A 24230-nucleotide genomic window follows, 5' to 3' on the forward strand; every position below is an offset into this window, starting at 1 on the left:
TGTGACGCCTCCAGTTTTGCTTTTCTCTTTCAAGATTGTTTTAGCAATTCAGGGTCTTCTGTGGTTCTATACAAATTTTAGAATTGTTTTTTTCTAGCTCTGGGAAAAATGCTAGTGGTATTTTGATGGAGATTGCATTAAATATGTTGATTGTTTTGGGTAGCATAGATATTTTAACATTTGTTCTTCCAATCCATAAGCATGGAATATTTTTCCATTTCTTTGTGTTATCTTCAATCTCTTTCATAAGTGTTCTGTAGTTTTCAGAGTACAGATCTTGTACCTCTTTCGTAGGTTTATTCTTAGATATCTTAGGGTTTTTTTTTTGCAATTGTAAATGGGATTGATTCCTTGATTTCTCTTTCTGCTACCTCATTATCAGTGTATAGAAATTCAACAGATTTATGTACCTTGATTTTGTATCCTACAACTTTGCTAAATTCATCTGTCAGTTCTAGCAATATTTTGGTGGAAACTTTTGAGTTTTCTCCATGGAGCCATCTGCAAATAGTGAAAGTTTTACTTCTTCCTTGATAATTTGGGTGCCTTTTATTTCTTGTTGTCTGATTGCTGAGGCTAGGACTTCCAGTACTGTGTAAAATAAAAATGGTCAGAATGAACATCCTTGTCTTGTTCTTGATCGTAGAGGAAAAGCTTTCAGTTTTTCCCCATTAGGGATGATACTTGCTGTGAGTCTTTTGTATATGGTCTTTATGATATTGAGGTATGTTCCCTCTATCCCTACTTTGTTGAGGATTTTTATCAAGAATGAATGCTGTATTCTGTCAAATGCTTTTTCTGAACCTATTGGGAGGATCATATGATTCTTATCCTTTCTTTTATTTATGTGGTATATTATGTTGATTAATTTGCAAATGTTGAACCACCAGTGCAGCCTAGGAATAAATCTAACTTAATCATGGTGACTGATTCTTTTAATGTACTGTTGGATTTGACTTGCTAGTATCTTGTTGAGAATTTTTGCATCATCAGGGATATTGGCCTGTAATTCTCTTTTTTAGTGCAGTCTTTATCTGGTTTTGGAATCAAGGTAATGCTAGTCTTATAGAAGGAGTTTGGAAATTTTCTTACCATTCCTACTTTTTGGCACAATTTGAGAAGAATAGGTATTAACTTTAATTTAAAAGTCTGATAGAATTCTCCTGGAAAGCCATCTTGCCCTGGACTTTTATTTGTTGGGAGATGTTTTATTACTAATTCAATTTCTTTGCTGGTTATGGGTCTGTTCAGATTTTCTATTTATTTCTGTTTCAGTTTTGGCAGTTTGTATGTTTCTAGGAATTTGTCCATTTCTTCCAGATTGCTATTTGTTGGCATGTAATTTTTCATAATATTCTCTTTTGATTACTTGTATTTCTGTGGTGTTGGTTATGATCACTCCTCTCTAATTTGTGATTTTATTTATTTGTGTACCTTCTATTTTCTTTTTTAATAAGTCTGGCAAGGGGTTTAACAATTTTATTAATTCTTTCAAAGAACCAGCTCCTGGTTTCATTGATCTGTTTTACAGTGGATTTTTTGTTTGTTTGTTTCTATATCATTTATTTCCATTCTTCTACTGGCTTTAGTTGCTCTTTTAGGTTATGTATTTGAGACTTTTCTTGTTTCTTGAGGAAGGCTTATATTGTTAGATACTTCCCTCTTTTGACCACTTTCATTGCATTTCAGGCTTTAGACTGTTGTGTTTTCATTTTCACTTCTTTCCATATATTTATTTCTTCCTTAATTTCCTGTTTAACCCATTCATTCTTCAAAGGGATTTTTTTCTCTCTCCATGTATTTGTAGTTTTTCTAAATTTTTTCTTGTGGTTGACTTCAAATTTCATAGTGTTGTGGTCTGAAAATATACATGATGTGATCTCAATATTTTTGTAATTGTTGAGGCTGATTTGTGATCCAGTCTGTGATCTGCTCTGGAGAATGTTCCATGTGCACTCAAAAAGAATGCATATTCTGCTGCTTTAGGATGAAATGTTCTGAATATATCTGTTAAGTCCATCCGGTCCAGTATGTCATTCAAAGCCATTGTTTCCTTGTTGATTTTCTGCTTAGGTGATCTGTCCATTGCTGTAAATAGGGTATTAAAGTCCCCTACTATTATTATATTATTATCAATGAGTTTCTTTATGTTATGAACTGATTTATGTATTTGGGTGCTTCCAAGTTGGGGGCATAAATAGTTACAGTTGTTAGATCATCTTGTTGGATAGAGCCCTTAATGATGATATAGTATCCTTCTTCATCTCTTGTTACAGTCATTAATTTAAAATCTAGTTTGTCTGATGTAAGTATGGCTACTCCGGTTTCTTTTGACATCCATTAGCATTATAGATGGTTCTCCAAGCTCTCACTTTCAATCTGCAGGTTACTTTAGGTCTAAAATGAGTCTCTTGTAGGCAGCATATAGGTGGATCTTGTTTTTTTTTTTAAGATTTTATTTATTTATTAATGAGAGACACATAGAGAGAGAGAAAGAGAGAGAGAGGCAGAGACACAGGCACAGGGAGAAGCAGGCTCCATGCAGGGAGCCCGATGTGGGACCCAATCCCGTGTCTAAACCGCTGGGCCAAAGGCAGTGCTAAACCGCTGAGCCACCTGGGCTGCCCGGATTTTTTTTTTTAATACATTCTGATACCCTGTGTCTTCTGATTGGAGCATTTAGTCCATTTATATTCAGAGTGGTTTTGATAGATTTGAATTTATTTATATTTATATTTATATTGTATTATAAATCCATTGTATTACCTGTAAAATTGGTGTTTCTGGAGATTGTCTCTATTCCTTTCTAGTCTTTGTTGCTTTTGGTCATTCTTTCCTACTCAAAGAGTCCCCTTTAGTATTTCTTGCAGGGTTGGTTTAGTGGTCATGAACTCCCATAGTTTTTGTTGTCTGGGAAACTCTATCTCTCCTCTATTCTGAATGACAGCTTTGCTGGATAAAGTATTCTTGGCTGCATATTTTTCTCATTCAGCATGTTGAATATATCATGATACTTTATTCTGGCCTGCCAGATTTCTGTGGAGAGATCTGCTGTGAACCTGATTTGTCTTCTCTTATAGTTAGGGATTTCTTTTCCCTTGCTGCTTTCAGGATTCTTTTCTTATCTCTGTATTTTGCAGATTTTATTTATTTATTTATTTATTTATTTATTTATTTATTTATTTTTTAATCTTTATTTATTTATGATAGTCACAGAGAGAGAGAGGGAGAGGCAGAGACACAGGCAGAGGGAGAAGCAGGCTCCATGCACCGGGAGCCTGATGTGGGATTCAATCCCAGGTCTCCAGGATCGCGCCCTGGGCCAAAGGCAGGCGCCAAACCGCTGCGCCACCCAGGGATCCCTATTTTGCAGATTTTAGATGATATATCTTGGTGTTGGCTTGCTTTTGTTGATTTTGATGGGAGTTTTGGTACCTCCTGGATTTGGATGTCTCTTTCCTCCCCCAGATTAGGGAAGTTTTTAGCTATAATTTGTTCAAATTAGCCTTCTGTCTTAGGCCTCATTTCTAAATGAATTGTCATGTCTAGAAAATCTGGAGATCTCGAAGCCATTAGCGTCTGTGTTAGGATGCTCACATCAGTGGATGACTGTTTATTTATTTATTGAAGGGGCAGGGGGAGAGGGAGAAAGAGAACCTCAGGCAGACTCCCCACTGAATGTGAGTCCATTGCAGGGCTCAATCCCAGGACTTTGAGATCCTCATCTGAATCAAAATCAAGGGTCAGACTCTTAACTGACTCAGCTATCCAGATGCCTCTGGATGACCTTTTATGAGTAGCATCTCGTGCTTGGCTCACCATTTAAATCTCAGATCTCCTTCTAAATATATGCTTAAACTGATGATCTTATCCCAGTTGGAAGACAAAATATTCCCCTGATTCACAAAATTGTGATGAGAAACAGAAAAACTTTGCTTTTTTAATACTTGGTAATCATTCTGATATTATATTGTTAGTAGCATTGTGTTATTACGTTAACTGTGTTATAATTATAAGGATGGTAGTTAACAAGGTATTAGCCATAATAAAAATAATATTCATATCATATGATAATATAGTCCATTTCTTGTAGTGAGCTTAGAGGAATTAATTCAATTATACTCTTGGTATTCCTAAGTATAAAACAGAAAGAGAGCTCTTATTTATTATCATTTGTGATTAGGAATTCTGAAATAAAAAATAAAATGATAAATTCTCTTGCCCAATCCCAGGAAAGTAGGAGGTCAGCATAAGCCTGGGCGTATCAATTAGGGTGGATATTCAGCTGCATGGAATGGAAACCCATTTTCCATTTTAAATAACCCAGTTATTTAAAAATTCAAGAGTTATTTTCCTCATCTGACAAATTGCCCAGAGGTAGGCATTCTAGATCCATGATTCCAGGACCTCTTTCTGGTCTGACAGTGGTCACCAGATGGTGCCTATATCTCCAGACTTTGGGTCTGCATTCTAGGAAGGAAGAAGGAGAAGGGACAAGTTACATCAATTAACTTTCTTTCTTTAATAACTTTTTGCTGGAACCTGATACGTGGGTTCCACTTAAATCTACCAAGTCACGTACTACCCCCTAGATGGAATGAAGTGTGGAAACCTGAGTATTTTTAAATGATCATATTGCTATTCCAAATAAAACTAGAATTCTGATACTGGTGAAAAATCAGAAAGTAACTACTGAGCAAGTAACCTGTAGTATCTATTATACAAATGTTTAAAACTAGAATTCTGATACTGGTGAAAAATCAGAAAGTAACTACTGAGCAAGTAACCTGTAGTATCTATTATACAAATGTTTAATCACTTATTCCAATGAGGGCTTTAAAACATATGAGGAAAGGGGATCCCTGGGTGGCTCAGAGGTTTGGTGTCTGCCTTTGGCCTAGGGCGCGATCCTGGAGTCCCGGGATCGAGTCCCGCGTCGGGCTCCCGGCATGGAGCCTGCTTCTCCCTCCTCCTGTGTCTCTGCCTCTCTCTCTCTCTCTCTCATAAATAAATCTTTAAAAAAACAAAACAAAACAAAACAACACAAAACAAAACAAAAAAAACCCCAAAAACAAACAAACAAACAAACAAACAAACAAAAAAACAGTATGAGAAGAATACTGGGGCACCTGCCATCAAGAATTGTAATCATTTATGCAGAGTAAAGCAATGTTTATTAATACTGTAGAAATGAAGAGTAGAGTGGTAGCCCATGATGATGTTGTGGCTCAGAGGAGGTAGAAAATAGTACTAATATTTTTTTTCTTTGTCCTAGATACTGTACAAAGCATTATACATACTCTACCTTATATTAGCTTTATGAAATGAGGTACAATTATTATTCCCACTTTACAAATGGAGAACTTGAGATTTAGATAAGTTGACTTGTCTAAGGCGATGTACCTAAAAAGTAACTGAACTGGGATTTGAACCTGAGCCATTTGATATCAGAGCTCTAGTTCTTGGTCAATAAGCAAGTGATTCTCAAACTTTAGCATGTGTCAGACTCTTCAGGAAGTTTGGTAAAATACAGATTGCTGAGGCTCACCTCCAGAACTTGGCATTTCTAATGACTTCCCAGATGGTACTGCTGCTCCTGGTTCGAAATTGCCCATCTAAGTAGTGCTGCCATGTAGGATGATAACAATGAGTTTGATAATAATTAACATATTTTGTAGGCTTACTGTTCTTTAGGTTCTCTCATTCTTACTAGGGAATATGAGATATGTATCATTGTCCCTGTTTTATAGATGCTTTCAATGCAGCTGCTCCTTCTGCACCCCTCATTCAGTCAGCTCCATCTCTGCTCTCTCCATCAGGCGGCAAAGGATTTCTCTTCACTGTGGCTGACCTTCAGGCTGGAGTTGTTCGCTATCATCATGATGATAGTGACTCCACCAAAGATTTTGTGATCTTCAGGATATTCGATGGCCATCACAGCATCCGCCATAAGTTTCCCATCAACATTTTGCCCAAAGATGACAGTCCCCCATTTCTCATAAGCAATGTTGTGATTGAACTGGAGGAAGGGCAGACCATACTGATCCAGAGTTCTATGCTGAGAGCATCAGACATGGACTCCAGTGATGACTACATCTACTTTAATATCACGAAACCTCCTCAGGCTGGAGAGATCATGAAGAAGCCAGGGCCAGGACTGATAGGTAAGTTTTGAATAAAGATTTTTGGTGTCAGAATTTGTACAAGGGTGGACATCAAGTTTATGAGGTAAGATATTCCCATTTTATGGATGGGAAGCCTGATACTTAGAAAAGTTAAATTGATCTATTCAAATTTGTGCATCTAGCAAGTTCCAGAGCTGAACCTCAAGGTAACCATTACCCTATGAAAAATTAAGTCTGCCAAGCATGATGATAGAACAAATAAGTTTGAAGAGAAGTGTTTGGCCTCTTCTAAATTATTGATAAAATAATTTCACAAATAACATTTGTTTATGCTTTATTAGAATAATTTCATAATGTAATTTCAAGACTACTTCTTGAAGTAGTCAGGAATAACAAAATAGGTATCAAGTATTAGTGTTATTTAAGAATGTTTCTTAAAAATATTTTTGTAATGCTAATTTTTCTACCTTTTTTAAGGCAGGTGTAGCAACTTTAATTTTTCTACTTATTTATAAGCTTTGTTAGAAGTATTTATGAATATTTCTGGGATACATACCCCATGCTAGGCAGAGAACATTTTGGAAACAGGTCCAGTATCTTTTTACCCCAATATCTGAAAGATTGTTACAAAAGTATGTGGTGTTTTGTGGACCCGATAGGCTATCCTGTCCCTGGCTTCCTTCAGAGGGATCTATTTAATGGCATCATTTACTATCGTCACTTTGGTGGAGAGGTCTTTGAAGACTCTTTTGAATTTGTCCTGTGGGACAGCCATGAACCTCCAAATTTCTCAGTGCCACAGGTAAGAGGCCATCTCTGAGTACCATCCTTAAGTATTATCCACAGATGTCCATTCTGGGAGGTGTCTTTTTTTTTCATTCTGGGAGGTGTTATTAGAAACTACATAAAAGCAGGTTTTAAGGTTCAAAGTTGAGAAGCAATGGATTCAACAAGATTGAGTCAATTTCTTTGCAACAAGACGTCTCTACCATTTTCTTTCCTAATAAGTCTTGTCAATTATTGTACTTGTAAATTATTGTATTTGTAAATATTGCATTTGTAAGTTCTTTGTCAAAACTCCATGTATGCAGTTTCTCAAGATCATTTCACCATGGGGCTCTTTTATACAGAATAGACTCCCAGAATTTGCTGACCTTATAACATGAAGAAAACACTGGCATTTTGTGTGTAGTGGTTGCAGTATAGTCTCTGAAGTTACACTGCCCATGTTTCTCTCCCGTCCTTGACCGTAGCTAACTGATTGACCTGTTCCTCAGTTTCCTCAACCTTAAAATAGATAAGAATACAACTTCCTTTTAGAACAATTGTGAGGGTAAGTGAGATAATCACATATAAAGTACTGAGAAGTTTCTGGCACATGGCAAGTGCTCAATAGATAAATTAGCTTTTGAAGAACTGTAAGTTTTGTTGATTCTGAAATACTATAAGTTTTACCACCACTCAAGTATATCATTTACGTATATAGGATGCAGAAATAGGTATAACGAGGCATTCTCATATAGAAATTACAAATTACAGAAGATGGAGTTAGCATTGTATCTGGACAACTATAAACTATTAAAGAGTAGGCTCCATGCAAAGAGAGGATGACTGGTGGTAGGGATGGAAAAAGACCGTTGAAAATAAGTGATCACTTACTATACAGGGTTCTTTTTGCTAGGCATTTTATACCTATAATCTTGGAAGGTGGCATGTATAGAGACCTAAGCAAATCTAGGACCAGCCCTAGAATGATTTTTTAAAAGATTTGTTTGTTTATTTTAGAGTGGGAGAGGGCTAGAAGGAGAGGGAGAAGGAGGAAGCAGACTCCCCGCTGAGCAGGGAGCCTGATGCAGGGCTCCATCTCACGACCTTGAGATCATGACTTGAGCTGAAGTCAAGAGTCAGAGGTTTAGGGGGATCCCTGGGTGGCTCAGCGGTTTAGCGCCTGCCTTCGGCCCAGGGCGTGATCCTAGAGTTCCGAGATCGAGTCCCACATCGGGCTCCCTGCATGGAGCCTACTTCTCCCTCCGCCTGTGTCTCTGCCCCTCTCTTTCTCTTTATCTCTCTCTCTCTGTCTCTGTCTCTGTCTCTGTGTCTGTGTCTCTCATGAATAAAAAAAAAAAACTTAAAAAAAAAAGAGTCGGAGGTTTAACAGACCAAGCCACTCAGGTGCCCCTCTAAAATGATTTCTTAAAGCATGTATCCCTATTGGTTATATAATGCTTCTCATAATATCACAGTCACCCACATTAGCTGCTACATAGGTTATTGAGCTATTTTTATCTGTTTGCCAAAACAAAGGGATACAAAAAAGGACAGTCAGGAAGAATCACACTAGAGAGCACAGAAACTAAAGGAACTAGGTGATCCCTGGAAAGAGAATGGAGGATGAATGAGAAAATTCTTAATTCATCTACATATTGAATTGATTCTTTTACGAATAACAACTCTCTTTTTTCATCAATGGATTATTGCCATTTCTAGATTGCATTTTTGCTTGAGACCTTAGTTGACTTGATAATCGCAAATGGCTACTACTAACAGGATTTATTTTTAAATCTCCTATTGTATCTATACAAACTGATCTGTTTCTTTTTTTTTTTTTTTAACTGATCTGTTTCTGACTAGAATGCCATATCACTTTTAGCAGACTATGTGTTTTTTAAAAACCTGAAAGCTCAGGACTTCTTTTTCCTTTTCTGCTATTATCTATTTTATACATCATAGGTATAGATTTACTTATATTTATCTCATATTTATAGATCAAATGGAGATGTGAAATCTTTCTATAATAAGATAATGAAAACCTTATTGAATGAGAATATTTCTAAATCTTGGCAAATAAGTCAGACCAAACTCTCTAGATCCAGTTCCAAGTTTATTCCCTATGATGGATGGATTTCTAAAGAAAAGGTCATAATTATGTTTTTTTTCCTTTGGTTTCATCTGCATAATCTGTGTTGAGAAAGAGATACAGAGAGAGACAGAATCTATGAATTTGCTGTAAGAATCAAAGAGTCAGCCACATTCTTGTAACTGAGGATAATTAAAACCTGTTAATACAGTGGCAGAGTGTTTGGTGGCATTCCTCTGGCATCCATTCCCCCCCCCCCTTCTGATTAGTGACAGCTTTAGCTTAATCCTTCTCAAGACTATGAACCTACTTTTAGCTATAACATCACTTGTTCCAGGAATCCTTCTCCGATGCCCCCTCATTCCATAACTTCCCCAGGCTGGGTCAGGTTGCCCTTTAATGTGATTCAATATCAAATAACCATAATCTGAGGCCATTCATTATTTGTCTTATTGGATCAGCTGTGACCTTATTGATGACAGGAATCACAAATTCTTTATCTCTGCATCTTCAGACTTTGGTATCAGACTCAAAGTAGAACCTCAAGAATTGTTTCTTTGTGTGTGCCAAAATGAACTCTGATTCTTTCCATTTTTATCAAAAGTAAGAGAAAATAAGAAGATTGAAACATTTGGTAGGAACTGGGGAGGGAGTAACATAGGGAGGGAATAAGTATAAAGCTTTATTCTTCAGAGTTTCTAGGAATTAGTATATGCACAGCAACAAAACAAGTATTTTTGTGTATGTGTGCTGGTAAATGTTTTTGTATTGTAAACCCCCAATATCATCATCAAAATTCTAATTTTTAAGAAACTTACATGATCAAAATTTAGTCTACTTGATGATTTCATCTTCAATTTGAACAAGTATGTAGTCATGTCTTACAGATAAAAATTCAGCAAAACCTGTAAAATAGTCAACAAAATCTGCAATCCACCATTAACTGAAAGTCCAGATAAAAAAGGTTGCATGATGGGAGCTTTTGTGATCAGAAGGTACTGTGGTCACCAACAATTAAAGTAGGGCCCAAGATTGCTTAAGCCACACTGTTGGAAAACTTTGTTTTACAGAGACAGAAAGCAAAGATATCCTCAGGTGAGACACAATGCACATAAAGCAGGAAAGAAGTTATGTAAGCAGAGATGCCCTTTCCGTCCTCTCATCCTCTACTGAGCACTCTTCTATGAGGTTGACTGACACACCAACAATATATCTACACATTAGCAGGAAAACCTTTCCCTCTTTCTATCTTGGTTGTCATTACTGTCATCAAATAAAGCCTCACACACTCAAAGTTTTTTGAAAAATATTCTCCTCTTTCTCCTTCTTACTAGAGGCCTTTACAGGGGTTAAGTTGTAAGAGATCTTAAACCAGGAGAAAGTGATATTAGAAGTAAAGTGGGGCGGATGAAGGGATGGGTGAACTAGGTGATGGGGATTAAGGAGTGTACGTGTTGTGATGAGCACCTGATGATTAAAATAAAAACTTAAAAACAAAGTAAAATGGAGAATGCAAAATAAGGATAGATGAGAGAAACAGAAAGAGCACTAAGAAACTGGGGAAGAAAGGAAGTGGGTACCACAAAGTCCTGTGAGTCAAGTGAAAGGAAGCAACTGGATGTGACTAGATGAGAGAACAGGCACCCAGGGCAAGGGCATTTGTCAGAAGTCAGACTGGAAAATGAGGTGGGTAAAACTAACATTGATAGTAGTTCCTGGGACTGAGAAATAGCACTGGATAATCTCAACAGAAGATACAAGATAAAAGAATCAGGCAAGAATCAAAACTGAGACAAAAAGATCAAAAACCCAGTCTTGTAAGAAAGTCAGATACTAGCTGTTGGAGTATCATATATTGAGTCTGATTCTGAGGGTCGAGGTCAGGCTTTGTTATTTTGTATACTGATTTATCACTTTATATTCAAATTCTCTCTAAGACTATTTGCAGGTGCCTATGGCCATAAATAGACTGGAGGGATGTAGGAGCCAGCAGAAAGAGCTGAGCGGTTGGACACTAGTTTTTCACTGTTTGGGAATGGGTGTTCAATAATGTCTTTTTTTATAACCAAATTTCAGTACAATGAGAATTCTTTATTTCTCTATGGAGCTTGTTAAAATAGGATTTTTCTTACCCACAGACACACATACAATAATTGTTTAAACATGCATAAATATGTAAAGATACATCAACTTAAGTGATCATAAAGCATGTTGAAAAATGTGCCCACCAAGAATTACTACAGGGGTATAAAAAAACATGCTTGTACATTCTTTTTACACAAAGAACACATTGGAGAATAAATTAGCATGGAAAATGGTCTCTTTGAAGGCACAATAACTATTGTTTCCATATTAAATCCAGTTTTTCAATTAAGTGGAGCCTCGCTGATGCACACTATGGCTGGGAGGTCCCATAGAGAATTTCTGAACTTTGCAGATTAGCAAAAAACTATAATTGGAAAAAAATTGTGACACAGACTCCAGGAGACTGGAGAAGTGACTGTCATTGTGTTCTTTTATTTTAATAACTGGTTCTAGTTTTTAATTATCGAAATACTTCATAATGGAGTAGTAAATATTTTGTGTGCTTTTGTAGCAGTAAAGAAGGATGAAGACAGGGAATTAATTAATTGAGCACCTACTACCAGGTATTCACTGTGCTACTAGAGAGAAAAACTGAGCTCCAAAGGAGTTAAATTATTTGCCTGATGGCGCATAGCTTGTTGGTGGCTGAGCTGATGTCCCAGGCTTTATCATTGCAAGAGCTTAACCATGTTTTAGTTATTGCTTTGTACATCAATTTAAAAAAGGAATTTTCTTCATTTTCAAATTAAGTATTGTGAACACCATTATTGTAGAAAAACTGGCATTGCTGATGTGTGCTTTGGTAACAATATTAAAATAATTAGAAGCAGGGTAAGAATACTCTTATGCATCAAGCTGTGCAAAGATCCATGATGCCAAACAAATGTCCCATTTTGAGAGAGAGTTAGTAATTGCTTTCTCACAACCAGTCATGGATTAGTGTAAAAAAAAAAAAAGATAAATGTGATGATAAAATCTGTTTGGCAAAGTTGCTGTGTCCTCTTACGTGATCCCAAACCTGTGAGCATGATTTTAAGAATTTTAGAAGTCACAGATAGGGCATGTTGGCTGAGTTAGCAAACATGGATGAAGTATCTTCTCCTTACAAAATACCATGCCAGTTGTTGTATAGCAACCAAAATGAACATAATATTTATTGAGCACCTACTGTGTGCCAGACATTTTATCCATATAGTGATATTTGACCCTCATAACAACTCTGTGGTGGTTGTTACACTTAACTACCCAATAAAATCGACACTCAAAAAAGTTGAGTGACTTGTTCAAGGTTAAGAGCTACTAAGTGGCATACTCTGCATTTCAACTGTCTGTCCACTGACAAATCCCACATGGTTTGCAGTATACTATGATTCTCCTTTTGTGGATGTTTCAGTCAAGAAGAGACAGACATGTGAACTACTAATACTACCAGACAATGAAATAATAATATTTGTTGAGGGATAAACAAAATTCAGAAACAATTCCAACTGAGAAATTGAGCAAAGTTGTTTTTTTAAAGATTCATTTATTTTAGAGAGAGAGAGGGAGAGGAGGTGGGGGGAGAGAGAGAGCACACATGCATGCATGTGTGTGAGGAGGGGAGGATGAGGCATGGAGGGAGACTCAAGCAGACTCCCCATTGAGCATGGAGCCTGATGTGGGGCTCAGTCTCATGACCTGGAAACCATGATCTGAGCTGAAATCAAGAGTCTGAGGTGTAACCCACTGAGCCACTCAGGTGCCCTGAGAAATTGGGCAAAGTTTTAAGAGCCCTGAAAGGTAAGAGAGCCTCAAGTTTTGGGAGAAAGCAGGAGAAAAGCATTGCAGATTGAAGAAACAGCATGGTCCAGATCATAGAGGCCTGCTTGAGAGCTACAACCTGATACCTTATGTGCATCTAGACTCCTGGGTTAGCATCGGAAGGTGGTAAAATATGAAGTTGAAAAATGAGTGTGTCTAAACTGTGGAGGTCCCAGGTGCTATGCTGAGGAGTTTGTACAATTTAATCCTTCCTGAGTGGTGACTTAGGCTTTTGAGGAGATGAATGACTGATTTGACTTGTAATTTTCTTTTAAAAGAGAACACTAGAGGTATGTAAAGTCTAGATTCTGTCTGGGAGTTAGGGTTCACAGGAAGGTGTTGCAATAATGTAGGGAAGAAATGACGAGAGCTGGAGCTAGACCAGTAAGAGTGGGAATGACAGTTGTGGAGGGAGCAGAAAGTGGTCATGGTGTAGGAAATTTTGTTAGCAGACACTCTGGGCCTTGGAGATGTGTTATGGGTCAATGGAGAAGGAGGAACCAAAAGTTATGACAAGGATTCTAGGATCAATGACTGAGTGGAAGGTGGTAGCAAAAGAAAGCACAGGTGTTGGTAGGAGGGAGAAATAGAAGTAAAATCGGGACCTTGTTATGTGCCTGTTCCCTAGCATTAGTGACTGCATTAACTGTAGTTGTGATAATTATATTCTTAAAACATAACACAAAATGGGTAAGAATGTTCTATTTTTGGACCATGTTCTTATTAGCTCCTGAATCATTTCAGGGGAAGTATATTATAAATGGGAGTTTTTGAAAAGCATCTTCACCATGACTGGGTGATTGTGGGGTGTTTTCTTTGGTGTCCTTTGGTATTTCAAATTAATGGCACAGATCATTTCTTTCCAGGTGGTGACCATCCATATCACTCCAGTGGATGACCAACTTCCAAAGGAGGCTCCTGGAGTTTCTCGGCATTTGGTTGTCAAGGAAACTGAGGTGGCCTACATAACTAAGAAACATCTACATTTTATAGATACAGAATATAACAGGGAGCTTCTCTACACGATAACGACACCTCCGTTTTTCTCTTTCGGCCACAGGTATCTCTTGAGAAGTCATCACCTGGGCTATTTGTTGAGGGTTGTGTCCAAGGATTGAGTCGCAAGTGTCCATATACAATACTGTGATTCAATTGCTCTGTTGATCAGACATGAATTTGTGTTCAATTCCACATTTACTGTAATCTCAAACTTATCTCATACCTCCCTTCAAAAGCTGTATTAATTGGTAAGTGACCTGCCACTTGTAGTGTCTTCAGCTTAGGTAAGCTTAAAGCAATCTTTAATCTTTTTTTCATACAACATTTCTTTCTTTTGTAAAGAGCATGTTATTTTTGTCTTTTTAATAAAATTTATTGAATCTTCATAACACTATTTTCAGATATTACAGGCCACAAAATGGTCATATTCTCTAATCTCAATTAGAAGTGGCATGAATATACCTGAGGCTTGTGTCATGTACATGATAGCAAGGAAACATTTTTTTTTAGGATGAGAAGAAGCAAGGAAACATTTTTTAGGCTGAGAAGAACAATTTATTTTCATGAGATCAAAGTAGAAAATTCTGTACATACTTTCTGCAGTCATGAGAATGGCATTGATGATTCTGGACTGAAGGCTAGAACCCCCCAACAGGAAGAGAGAATATGAAGATTTTGATTTTCTTTTACAATGGGCTTTTTTAGCTTTAGAAAATTTGGTTGTGGGCTATTTGACTTAATGTTTCTTGCCTGGAAAATTAGCTGATGTGTCCTTCTGTATTTCTCTCTAGACATCTGGATGCTGGGAAATTAATTATGGTGGATAGCATTTCAAAGCTAACTAAAAATTCTGCAGCCCGAGGGCTGAGATCATTCACTCAGGTATGATGCTATGCTAAAATCTTGACAAACATGATGGAGGTGTCTTCTGGGAGAAGGGATGGCACTCCTAGTGTTGCACTTGAGAATGTTGGCCTTTGACATCTGTCAAAAGCATCAAATGCCTCATGTCTACTTCTTCCTGCTTCCATATATTTGTTAAGCATGTGATATCTATTTGAAAATGCTTCATTGCATTGGATATGATTTCCAAATCTTATTATAACTCAACACAGCCTTTGGCATCGTTTTATCAGCAGCAGGGTTCTGATTAAAGGATCTGGTGGTGCCTAGGTTTTATTCCACCACATTCAGGTCACTCAAGATCCACTGTATTAGTTTCCTAGTGCTGCCGTAGATACTACAAACTGGGTGGCTTACAACAACAGAAATTTACTGTCTCAAAGTTCTGGAGCCTGGATGTCTGAAATCAAGGTGTCTGCAGGGCCACCTTGAAGCCCTGTAGTGAAAGCCTTTCTTGTCTCCTCCTTAGACTTTTGGATCACCACCCCAGTCTGCTTCTGTTATCCTATGGCCATCTTTTCTCTGTGTGTGTCTCTCTTCTTCTGTGGACACTAGTTACATTCCATGAAGGACTCACCCTTCCGTGTGACCTTATCTTAACTACTTACAACTGCAATAACCCCATTCCTAAATAAGGTCATATTCTGAGGTACTAGAGGTTAGGACTTTAACATATCTTTTTTTTAAAAAAAGATTTTATTTATTTATTCATGAAAGACACATGAGAAACAGGCAGTGAGAGAAGCAGGCTCCATGCAGGGAGCCTGACATGGGACGTGATCCCGGGACTCCAGGATCACGCCCTGGGCTGAAGGCGGCGCTAAACTGCTGAGCCACTCAGGGATTCCCTAACATAGCTTTTTTTTTTTTTTTAGGGGAATGCATTCAATTCATAACAACTACTACCTTCCAAAATCCTTCACTAACCTTCTCCCTGTTCCTGTGGACTGTACCCTGAATACTCCCCCGAGAGTCACAGTAATGGTGATGAATACTTAGGCAGCAGCTGCCCCTGCCCAGAGGGTTAATTCTGCCTAATTTCACTGTAGTTAGATGTTGCAAATAAGTGTGTAAACCCCATGTGCTCAGTACTAGTATTTTATTATTTTATTTATTTTAGTGATAAGGAATCGAGGCCTTGCAAGTTTAAGTACTTTGACCAATATCACACAGCTAATTTATTGCAAAGCTGGGTTGAAATTCACATCCCCTGTCTTTTATCAGGGGCTGGCTTCAAGCACTTGACATATTTACTTAATTCCTTTGTTCTTTTCCATCCTGGTTTTAGAAAATGTGATTTCTAAAACAGAGCTTTTGGGGATCTTCAAATTCATGATGTTGGCACTTCCAATGTTCTGTGTCAATGTGATGGCTCTTGGAGACCTAGTTCTCTGAAAGTCTCTGATCCTTGCAGATGGGCGCCCACATTTCCATCTCGATTTGCTTTGCAGCATGCTGTAAACCACATGAAAGTGGCCTACAAGCCACCCATGCAAGATATGGGCCTCAATCCAGGATATGTTCAGTTTGCATTTTCCATCAGTAACCAGCATGGAGGCACTTTGCATGGGATCTGCTTTAACATCACAATTCTTCCAGTGGACAATCAAGTTCCTAAGGTATGTACGATGTTTGATGTGAAAGACAAAAAGGAGGGAAGACCTAAAGAAAGAAAAGAAAGACTCCAAGACTTATTGGAAATGCTAACTTTTCGTTAGCTATTTTATAGAACTATTTAATTTTCCAGCTACAGTGTAGGAAAAAAAGCTTTTACCTCCCCATGGGACTTTTGGTCTAAAAGGTGAGATTTTCCAGTTGCTGAATTTGGCATTATTTTCAAAGCTTTATCAAAACCTCTTTCATTTCATTTCCTTTCTGCTAAGTCTCACATGCTGATCAGGGGAAGGGGATTAAGTTATGGGTCTCTTAGCAACTGGAAGGACTTATTTGTTCTCTTTGCAGGCCAACTATATGCTCACTAATCTAAATAAGCTTTTTAATTTTTCAAATGAATTAAGATGAGTCCTTCCATCCTCTCCTATCTCAGCCTTAGTGTTGACATAAGCATTCAAGCGTTTGGGTGTCTCATTAAAACTGAACTACAAAGGCGATGTTACTTTCTGCATCTGATCTGTGAGGCTGGACTTCATATTGACAGTTTGTTTCAAACCCCATTAGAGGGCTAGACTTCATTCATGTGGCTATTCCTGGACTCATTTTCCCCTCAGGAGTGGCAAGACAAAGTAAGATTACCTATATATCAGGAACAAGAGAGATGACAACCCATACATGTCTCACCCCTCTGGAAAGATGTCACCTTCCAAGTACCTACCTGGAAGATAGCCAGGAGTCCTGAGGCTCCCTTTCCAGCTCTCTCCTCCCCATCTCTACACCTGCCCAAAGCTGGAGGCTAGAGGTCTCACTCTGAAGACCAAGGGGCTTACCCAACCCACAGAACTGTTCTGATAGAGCCAAATGATACTTTTAATTAGTGAGTTGCCAACATTTACACATCAGGAAGTTTCACATCAAGTCTGAATTTCTAAGCTTCACTTCAAAATTTGGAAGCTCTAGCAGCAGTGAACTCATTTGCCCCCAGCAGCCGTTGCCAGGGCTTGCTCTCCAGTCCCAAAAGGCCCCACTTAGCCCAGTGCACTCATTTACATCACTGACCTGCCCCCTCAGGCCTCTGAACTTGCAACTTTTGGCAAAAGATGCACTAAAGGTCTCACACAGAAGACAAAAGAATCTGAACTATATTCTTTGATTCCTTCCCTGTCAGGGACCAGATCACATTCCCTGTGGAGGGAGTAGTTTATTATGTCTGTTAATTTGATTAGATTTTATTCAGACCATTCTTTCTGTATATGAGAACTAGCCCAGCATCTAAAGAAGCCAAAGCTTTTTCTAAAACAGTCATGGAGAGAAATAGTGCTTTATGCAAAGCAATCCAAACCTCTTGCTAGAGAAAAATGATTTATGGAGAGAATTAGAAATGATGAAAGGAACAGTTATCTTCCTCTTTTGAAGGTAGATGGAATAGTTATGAGGACTCAGGGCTAATGTGGCATAGTGGTTTCTTTTTCCTATAGTGTATAGGACAAATGAAATCATGCCTTAGAGAACTGAGAATATTATAAATAAAGTTAAATGAGTAGCTGCAGTGAAACCAGTCATGAGTGATTGGTTTCCTGGTGTGAAATACCTGCAGATAGCTGAGTTGAGTGATAACTACTAGGTGATCATAATATGATGCCAGCAGGAAGACCCCCAAAACCTAAGCACTGGGTTTAGGCAGAGACAGAAAAGTTAGTGATGAATGAGTTGGAGCAAATTAGCATTATGCTTTTATTTTTTGAAAGTTGACCTAAAATACATTTATAATTTAAAACCACAGAATATAGCAGAATATATCCCTTGAAATATTAGCATCTTGGAGTATTAATTGATGCAACTAGAGAATCAATGAAGCTGGCAGACATGGACCTTGTTTAAAAATAATGCTCCTCTTTTAATAACAGGAGTATTATTTCTTTCTTTCTCCTCCAAACAGTAAAAATGTAGGAGTAAGGCATGTGGGAAGGATGGGGGTGAAGGTAGTTGTAGGGAAAGAAGGCTCTTGTTTTATGTTTTCCTTTGCTAGTAGAAGTAATGTATTGAAGAATAGAAAGCAACTCTCTCAGGGTGGTTGGTCTCATAATTTTCGTGAGCAGGGGCTGCTTTGGGGCAGCTGTGACCTGGTGGGCAGGAGGATAGAGCAGGTCTCCAAGTGAAGGCTATGACTTCTTGCTCACTTCCATTTCCTCTGCCCATCTCCTCACACCCTGCCCTTTTTATTTAATGAGGTCTGTCTTCAGTGATAGCTCATAGAACAAGGCTTAGAATGTTTTCTTCCTTCTTTTTAGGTGTTTACCAACTCCCTAAGAGTGGCTGAGGGAGCTCAATGTGTCATCAGCACAGAAAATGTTCTGATTTCTGATGTGGATACCAAACTGGACAGCATCTACCTCTCCCTACAAAGACTGCCTCAGTGTGGAAGAGTGGAGCTGGATGGATTTCCTCTAAACACAGGAGACATATTTTCTTGGGGAGACCTCCATGCCTTAAAAGTTAGGTTAGAACATTTCCTGGATCTCTTTTTCGATTTGCTTTGGCCTTCATCTGGATCAGTTGTGAGGCAAAGTAAGGGAAAGAAGTTTGTTCAATTTTTTCAGGGGTACCAGCATGCCAATTAATACTTTCAAGGTTTGGTTGAAAATTAGAAATGACAATCTTTTAATTTCTCTCCAGACATTTTCTTTCCATCTGGCTTTCTCTATCGGTGGGAATTATTTTTTGAATATTTGAACAACAGGAATTAATTACCATGAATATTAATTTGCTGTAACTATACATGTCACAAGAGGTAATAGCCAAACTGAATGAATGTAGACTAAAATAATCTATATGGCTAAGCTACAGAGTTGAACTCAGCTTTAAGGAAAGTCAGTTTCACAACCCTGGAAATTCTGGGATAAAATTCTGTTGATCAACATCTTTAGTGTAAATTTTTATCCCATTCTACTGAGAATGGACTTGCAAGCAAACATGTAGGGTAGGCTAGGGAGGTAGGGCATGGAGTAGTACTTGGGTCTTTGGCAGTCAAAAATAGAACAATTCAGTTTTTATGGTCTGACAGCAGTTCCCCTCACCTTAAGGTTTTTCATTTCTTCTATCTACTGCAGTCCTGTAAAAAACGTTCCTACAAAATCTAATAAAATGCCTTCTCTATAAAACAATGGAAAATACTCAGAAGCAAAGGTCAGGTAGAGATATATTAGTTGACTTATCATTTATAAGTTCAAGTTGTAAATGGGAATTTTGATCCTTCAGAAAGTATTCAGCATCAAATGCTTAATTCCACACTTGGAAGTTGACTAGGAGTTCAGATTTGTACATAGGAAGATCAATTTCATCTGAGATTGAGTTTAGTTTAGCATTGTTTATTCACAGTCTCCGGTATCTTGACCTCTTTTCACTACTCACTCTATCCTTGTTAAAATTTCATTTTTTAAGAGATCTCAGCTTTTAGCTACATGTTAGAACAAGAAGTCTGTTTAGGTAATTCTTACTAGGGAGTGAATGATGGATGGAAGAAAAAGTACTAGTATTTGCCAGCAAGGATTCTTCCATGGTCTTGCATTTATGTTTTTTCCCCTAATTAATCTTTATAATAATCAAGCCTGACAAGGGAGATGGTTGTATTCTCATATTATAATTGAAGAAACTAAGAGGTTGAGGTCACTCAGTATAAGGAGGAGTCTGGTTTTGTTCTGTATGACAACATAGCCATACCTTTGGATATGTATTCCTATATCGACTTGGTCCTTTTAGGGGTATTAGCATGGTAAGATAGGATTAGTACATTATCACATATCTATTTTTGATGAAAATATCAGGGATCATAGGAGGCAGTGTGTGGGAGGATACTGGGGATGGGAGGTGGACTTTCTTTGCCATTGGAATGAAATCCCAAACCTGAGTCCCTACCCAGTGTATGGGTGGGTCTAGCCCTGAGTAAAACACCTTTTAGACCTGGGATTTTTTCATATGTAAGTGTTATATATCTTTGATATACTATTTTTTTTTAGATTTATCTGTTTGAGAGAGGGAGAGTATGTGTACATGAGCAGGGGGAGGAGCAGAGGGAAAAGGATAGAGAGAACCTCAGGCAGACTCCCCACTGAGTGCGAGCCCAATGCAAGGCTCAAGCCAAGAACCCTGAGATCCATGACCTGAGCTGAAATGAAGAGTCAGATGCTCAACCACTCAGCCACAAGGGTGCCCCTCAGTATACTATTTTTATGTAACTTTAAATTTCATTTCCTAGGGCTTATTTCCTATTGTGAACAAATCACTGATAAGCTAAAAATTTGGCTCAGTTCAACAGCTATTTAGAACTTACCATGTATCACTACAGTGGCTGGAGAGTAGATGAAAAGTCTTGAATTAGATAATTCCATTATAAAGCTTGTCTGAGAATTAAAGGAAAATATGGCTAATGCTAAGCCAAGGAAAAATATTTTTAAGTCTGGAGACATTAGAAAATCTTTATAGATTGAGTGGAAGAGAGCTAGCAAATAGAAAAGGGAAAATGGAGGGAGAGAGGCAATAAGTAATTCATAGATTAGAGTTTAACAGAATTGCTGGGTAGATTGAAAGCACAAGCAGAAAGATTAGTAGGTGTAAGAGGAGGGGAGAAGGGGGCTCATCGAGATTCATAGAGTGTCCTACTCTTACCTGTCTGATGTCTTCTCAGTTACTCCTGACCCCAGCCTTGTTTTACATAAGTAAGCATAACTACACCAACTGGTTCCCATTGCCATGGTGGCAACTTGAAGGGAATGTTTTGGATTTGGGGACAAATTATGAATGCATATAACACATTCTCCAGGGTGGAGCCATTTTTACATTCAGGGATACTTGGGTAGTTAAGTATGTGACTTCATGATTAAGCTATGTTTTTTGTTATTCATTTATTGACCATGTGGCAAAGCCATGGAAGAGCTTTTGTGTCAGGCATGCCCTACTGTCACAGTGGCCATGAGGGGCTAATGGCACATATCATCCCTACAGGTATCAGCATGATGGATCTGAGATACTTCAGGATGACATATTCTTGGAGGTCACAGATGGCACGAATTCAGCAGAATTTATTCTACACATTGAGGTGGGTAGAACGTTTACTCCCTGGTTCATATAGAAATGAACCATTTGGTTTGGAAGCCTCTTTTATGGAGGGGAGAGAGAGCACATGTATGCAAGTAGAGTGGGGAGGAATAGAGGGAAAGGGAGAGAATCTTAAGCACAGGACTTGATCCCATGACTCTAAGATCATGATCTGAGCCAAAATCAAGAGTTGGACACCCAAATGACTGAGCCACCAGGTACCCCTGGTTTGTAAGTTTCTTTTTTTTTTTAAAGGTTTTATTTATTTATGCATGAGAGAGAGGGGCAGAGACATAGGCAGAGAGACAAGCAGGCTCCCTGTGGGGAGCCTGATGTGGGGCTCGATCCCAGGACCCCAGGAACATGACCTGAGCCGAAGGCAGACACTCAATCACTGAGCCACCCAGGTGCCCCTATTTGGAAGCCTCTTAAGAGTTCCTGATAGAACTTGAAACATGTCAACTCCAAACAAAAGTATACTTGTTTACATCTGAATGTCTCAGGACAGGCAATAGACAACAAAATTATATTGGTGAAAAGGGCATACTACTTTTTCTTTCTAATCCATTTAAAGATTAAACCACTCTGATCTCAAACCTAGATACTTAATTTAAAAAGATGTGGTATATATATATATATATATATATATATATATATATATATATATATAATGGAATACTACTCAGCCGTCAAAAATGACATATTGCCGTTTGCAACCATGTGGATAGAACTATAGGGTATTATTACACTAAGTAAAATAAATTGTTCAGAGAAAGACAGTTATCATATGATCTCACTCATGTGTGGAATTTAAGAAACAAAACAGAGGATCATAGGGGAAGGGAGGAAAAAAACAAAATCAGAGAGGGAGAAAAACCATAAGAGACTCTTAATCATAGGAAACAAACTGAAGGTTGCTAGAGGGAAAGGGGGTATGAGGTAACTGGGTGATGGAAATTAAGGACATGTGATTTAATAAGCATTGGGTATTATATAAGACTAATGAATCATTAGTGAATCATTGACCTCTACCTCAGAAACTAGTAATGTATTATATGTTAACTAACTGAATTTAAATAAAACCCCCAATTGGTTCATTGACCTCTACCTCAGAAACTAGTAATGTATTATATGTTAACTAATTGAATTTAAATAAAACCCCCAATTGGTTCTATGCATAAATTGATTCTAATATTTTTGAGCTATAACACTCAGAAATATTTATTTAGCAACTGGCTGGATTAGGCTAGCATCACTGGGCTTTTCCTTCTTGTGTGGAAGAAGCCACGTATGTAGTGCCCCTTTGTGAATTCCTGTACCATATACTCCTTTCTGAGATATATTTGAAATGATTTTTCCCCCTTTTGACAAATGATGAAAAATTTGCACATAAATGTTGATGGGAATCCGTGCATTTCTCTGTTGAGTGACCACTTAAATCCATAAACAAAATTCTAGGATTTGCAAGTATTTATAGTTAGTGACAAAGGAAGGTATGCTGAAAGAATTATGCCCCAGAAAGAACCACTAATGACTTTTATCTACCAAATATTTCTGTTTGAAATTTGTCAGATCTTTGTGATATGAAATTATTATTAGTGGTAATAATGTGTTTATATGGTATTTTATGGTTAGTAATTAATTTAGGTTGATTATATCCATCTATTATTTTTAAGTAGATGAGGAAGAAATTATCTCCATTTTAAGGCAAGGAAACTTAAGTTCAAGAAGTTTCCATGACTTTCCCCAAATCATTCGACTATGTAAGCAGTCTGTTTATTGTGAATTTTTAGACAAAAAGGGCCATGCCCTTGGAAACCAATTACAAGTACAGGTAACTTTTGGACAATTATGTGTGATTGTTTTCTATCCAGGAAGAATGTTAAATTCTGTTGCCTTTGGGCTTTATTATCCTTTGAAAACTGAGGCTATTTTGTGTTTTGTAAGGTGGTCATCATGGATGTATTGGTGCCATTCATAGATAGAGTCAGGAACAGTAATAAAGAGGGTCCTTAATGAATCCACTCAGAGGACTTGAACAAAGATATTGTTCCCTAATAAGCCAATAGAAAATAGAATACAGTATTGCATACTTTTTTTACCTTTGATTAAATAAATAAATCTGAGTTTTTATTACCCCATCTACCCTTCAAAGGAAAATATGAAAATAATTTCATGTATACTTATTGTAGAGTTGTTAGCCTGTTTAAATAACAGGGTATCCAGAGCATATATACATATTTACCTTCATTCATTTATTTGCTCTATAAATATTTAACAAATGCTTTCTATATGCCAGTGCCTATGATAGATACGATGGCTTGAGATACAACGATGAACATGACAAAGAAACTCTCTGTTCAGTTAGAGATTATAGGCAGGGGGTGAAGGCAGACATTAAGTAGATTATCACTGAAATAATTAAAATATGGATATATCTACAAATAAATGAGGTGCTAAAAGAGAGTAAATGGTAGAAGTCCCTAAATGAGTCTGAGTTGTCTAAGAAGTTTTCCATGAAGAATCCAAATGTAATCTGAAGGAGAGGGTAGGCAAACCAGGAGCTGAGGCAGAGTCTACAGAGCCACAGGGCAGAGAGAGCATGCAGAGATGGTGCAAAGACCCAAGATGGGAGGAACTCAGTGTCTTTGGGTGAAAAGGCAGTAGGGTGGCAAATGCCCCCAATTACATGAAGTGAGGCCTAATACATTCCTAATACAGTCCTAAGAAGCTGCTGCTTGTCCCCATATGGC

At 37.8% G+C, this 24230-nt stretch overlaps 1 protein-coding gene across 9 annotated transcripts in view; it reads left to right on the forward strand.

The window, feature by feature from the left end:
- The window catches only part of FREM1 (FRAS1 related extracellular matrix 1), a 168896-nt gene that overhangs the window by 56308 nt on the left and 88358 nt on the right, over positions 1 to 24230 (forward strand). For 7 of the 9 annotated variants that reach the window (XM_041761811.1, XM_041761807.1, XM_041761809.1 and 4 more), the window contains exons 9-15: positions 5820 to 6164; positions 6785 to 6927; positions 13734 to 13927; positions 14658 to 14748; positions 16221 to 16388; positions 18675 to 18883; positions 21385 to 21478. In XM_041761811.1, coding sequence (XP_041617745.1) covers positions 5820 to 6164; positions 6785 to 6927; positions 13734 to 13927; positions 14658 to 14748; positions 16221 to 16388; positions 18675 to 18883; positions 21385 to 21478 — 1244 coding nt within the window. Of the gene's footprint in view, positions 1 to 5819; positions 6165 to 6784; positions 6928 to 13733; positions 14115 to 14657; positions 14749 to 16220; positions 16389 to 18674; positions 18884 to 21384; positions 21479 to 24230 lie in introns of those variants that run through there. The other 2 variants (XR_005988876.1, XM_041761810.1) reach the window with 2 other exon arrangements.

Source organism: Vulpes lagopus, chromosome 7 (genome assembly GCF_018345385.1).
Source record: "Vulpes lagopus strain Blue_001 chromosome 7, ASM1834538v1, whole genome shotgun sequence".
Classification (NCBI taxonomy): domain Eukaryota; kingdom Metazoa; phylum Chordata; class Mammalia; order Carnivora; family Canidae; genus Vulpes; species Vulpes lagopus.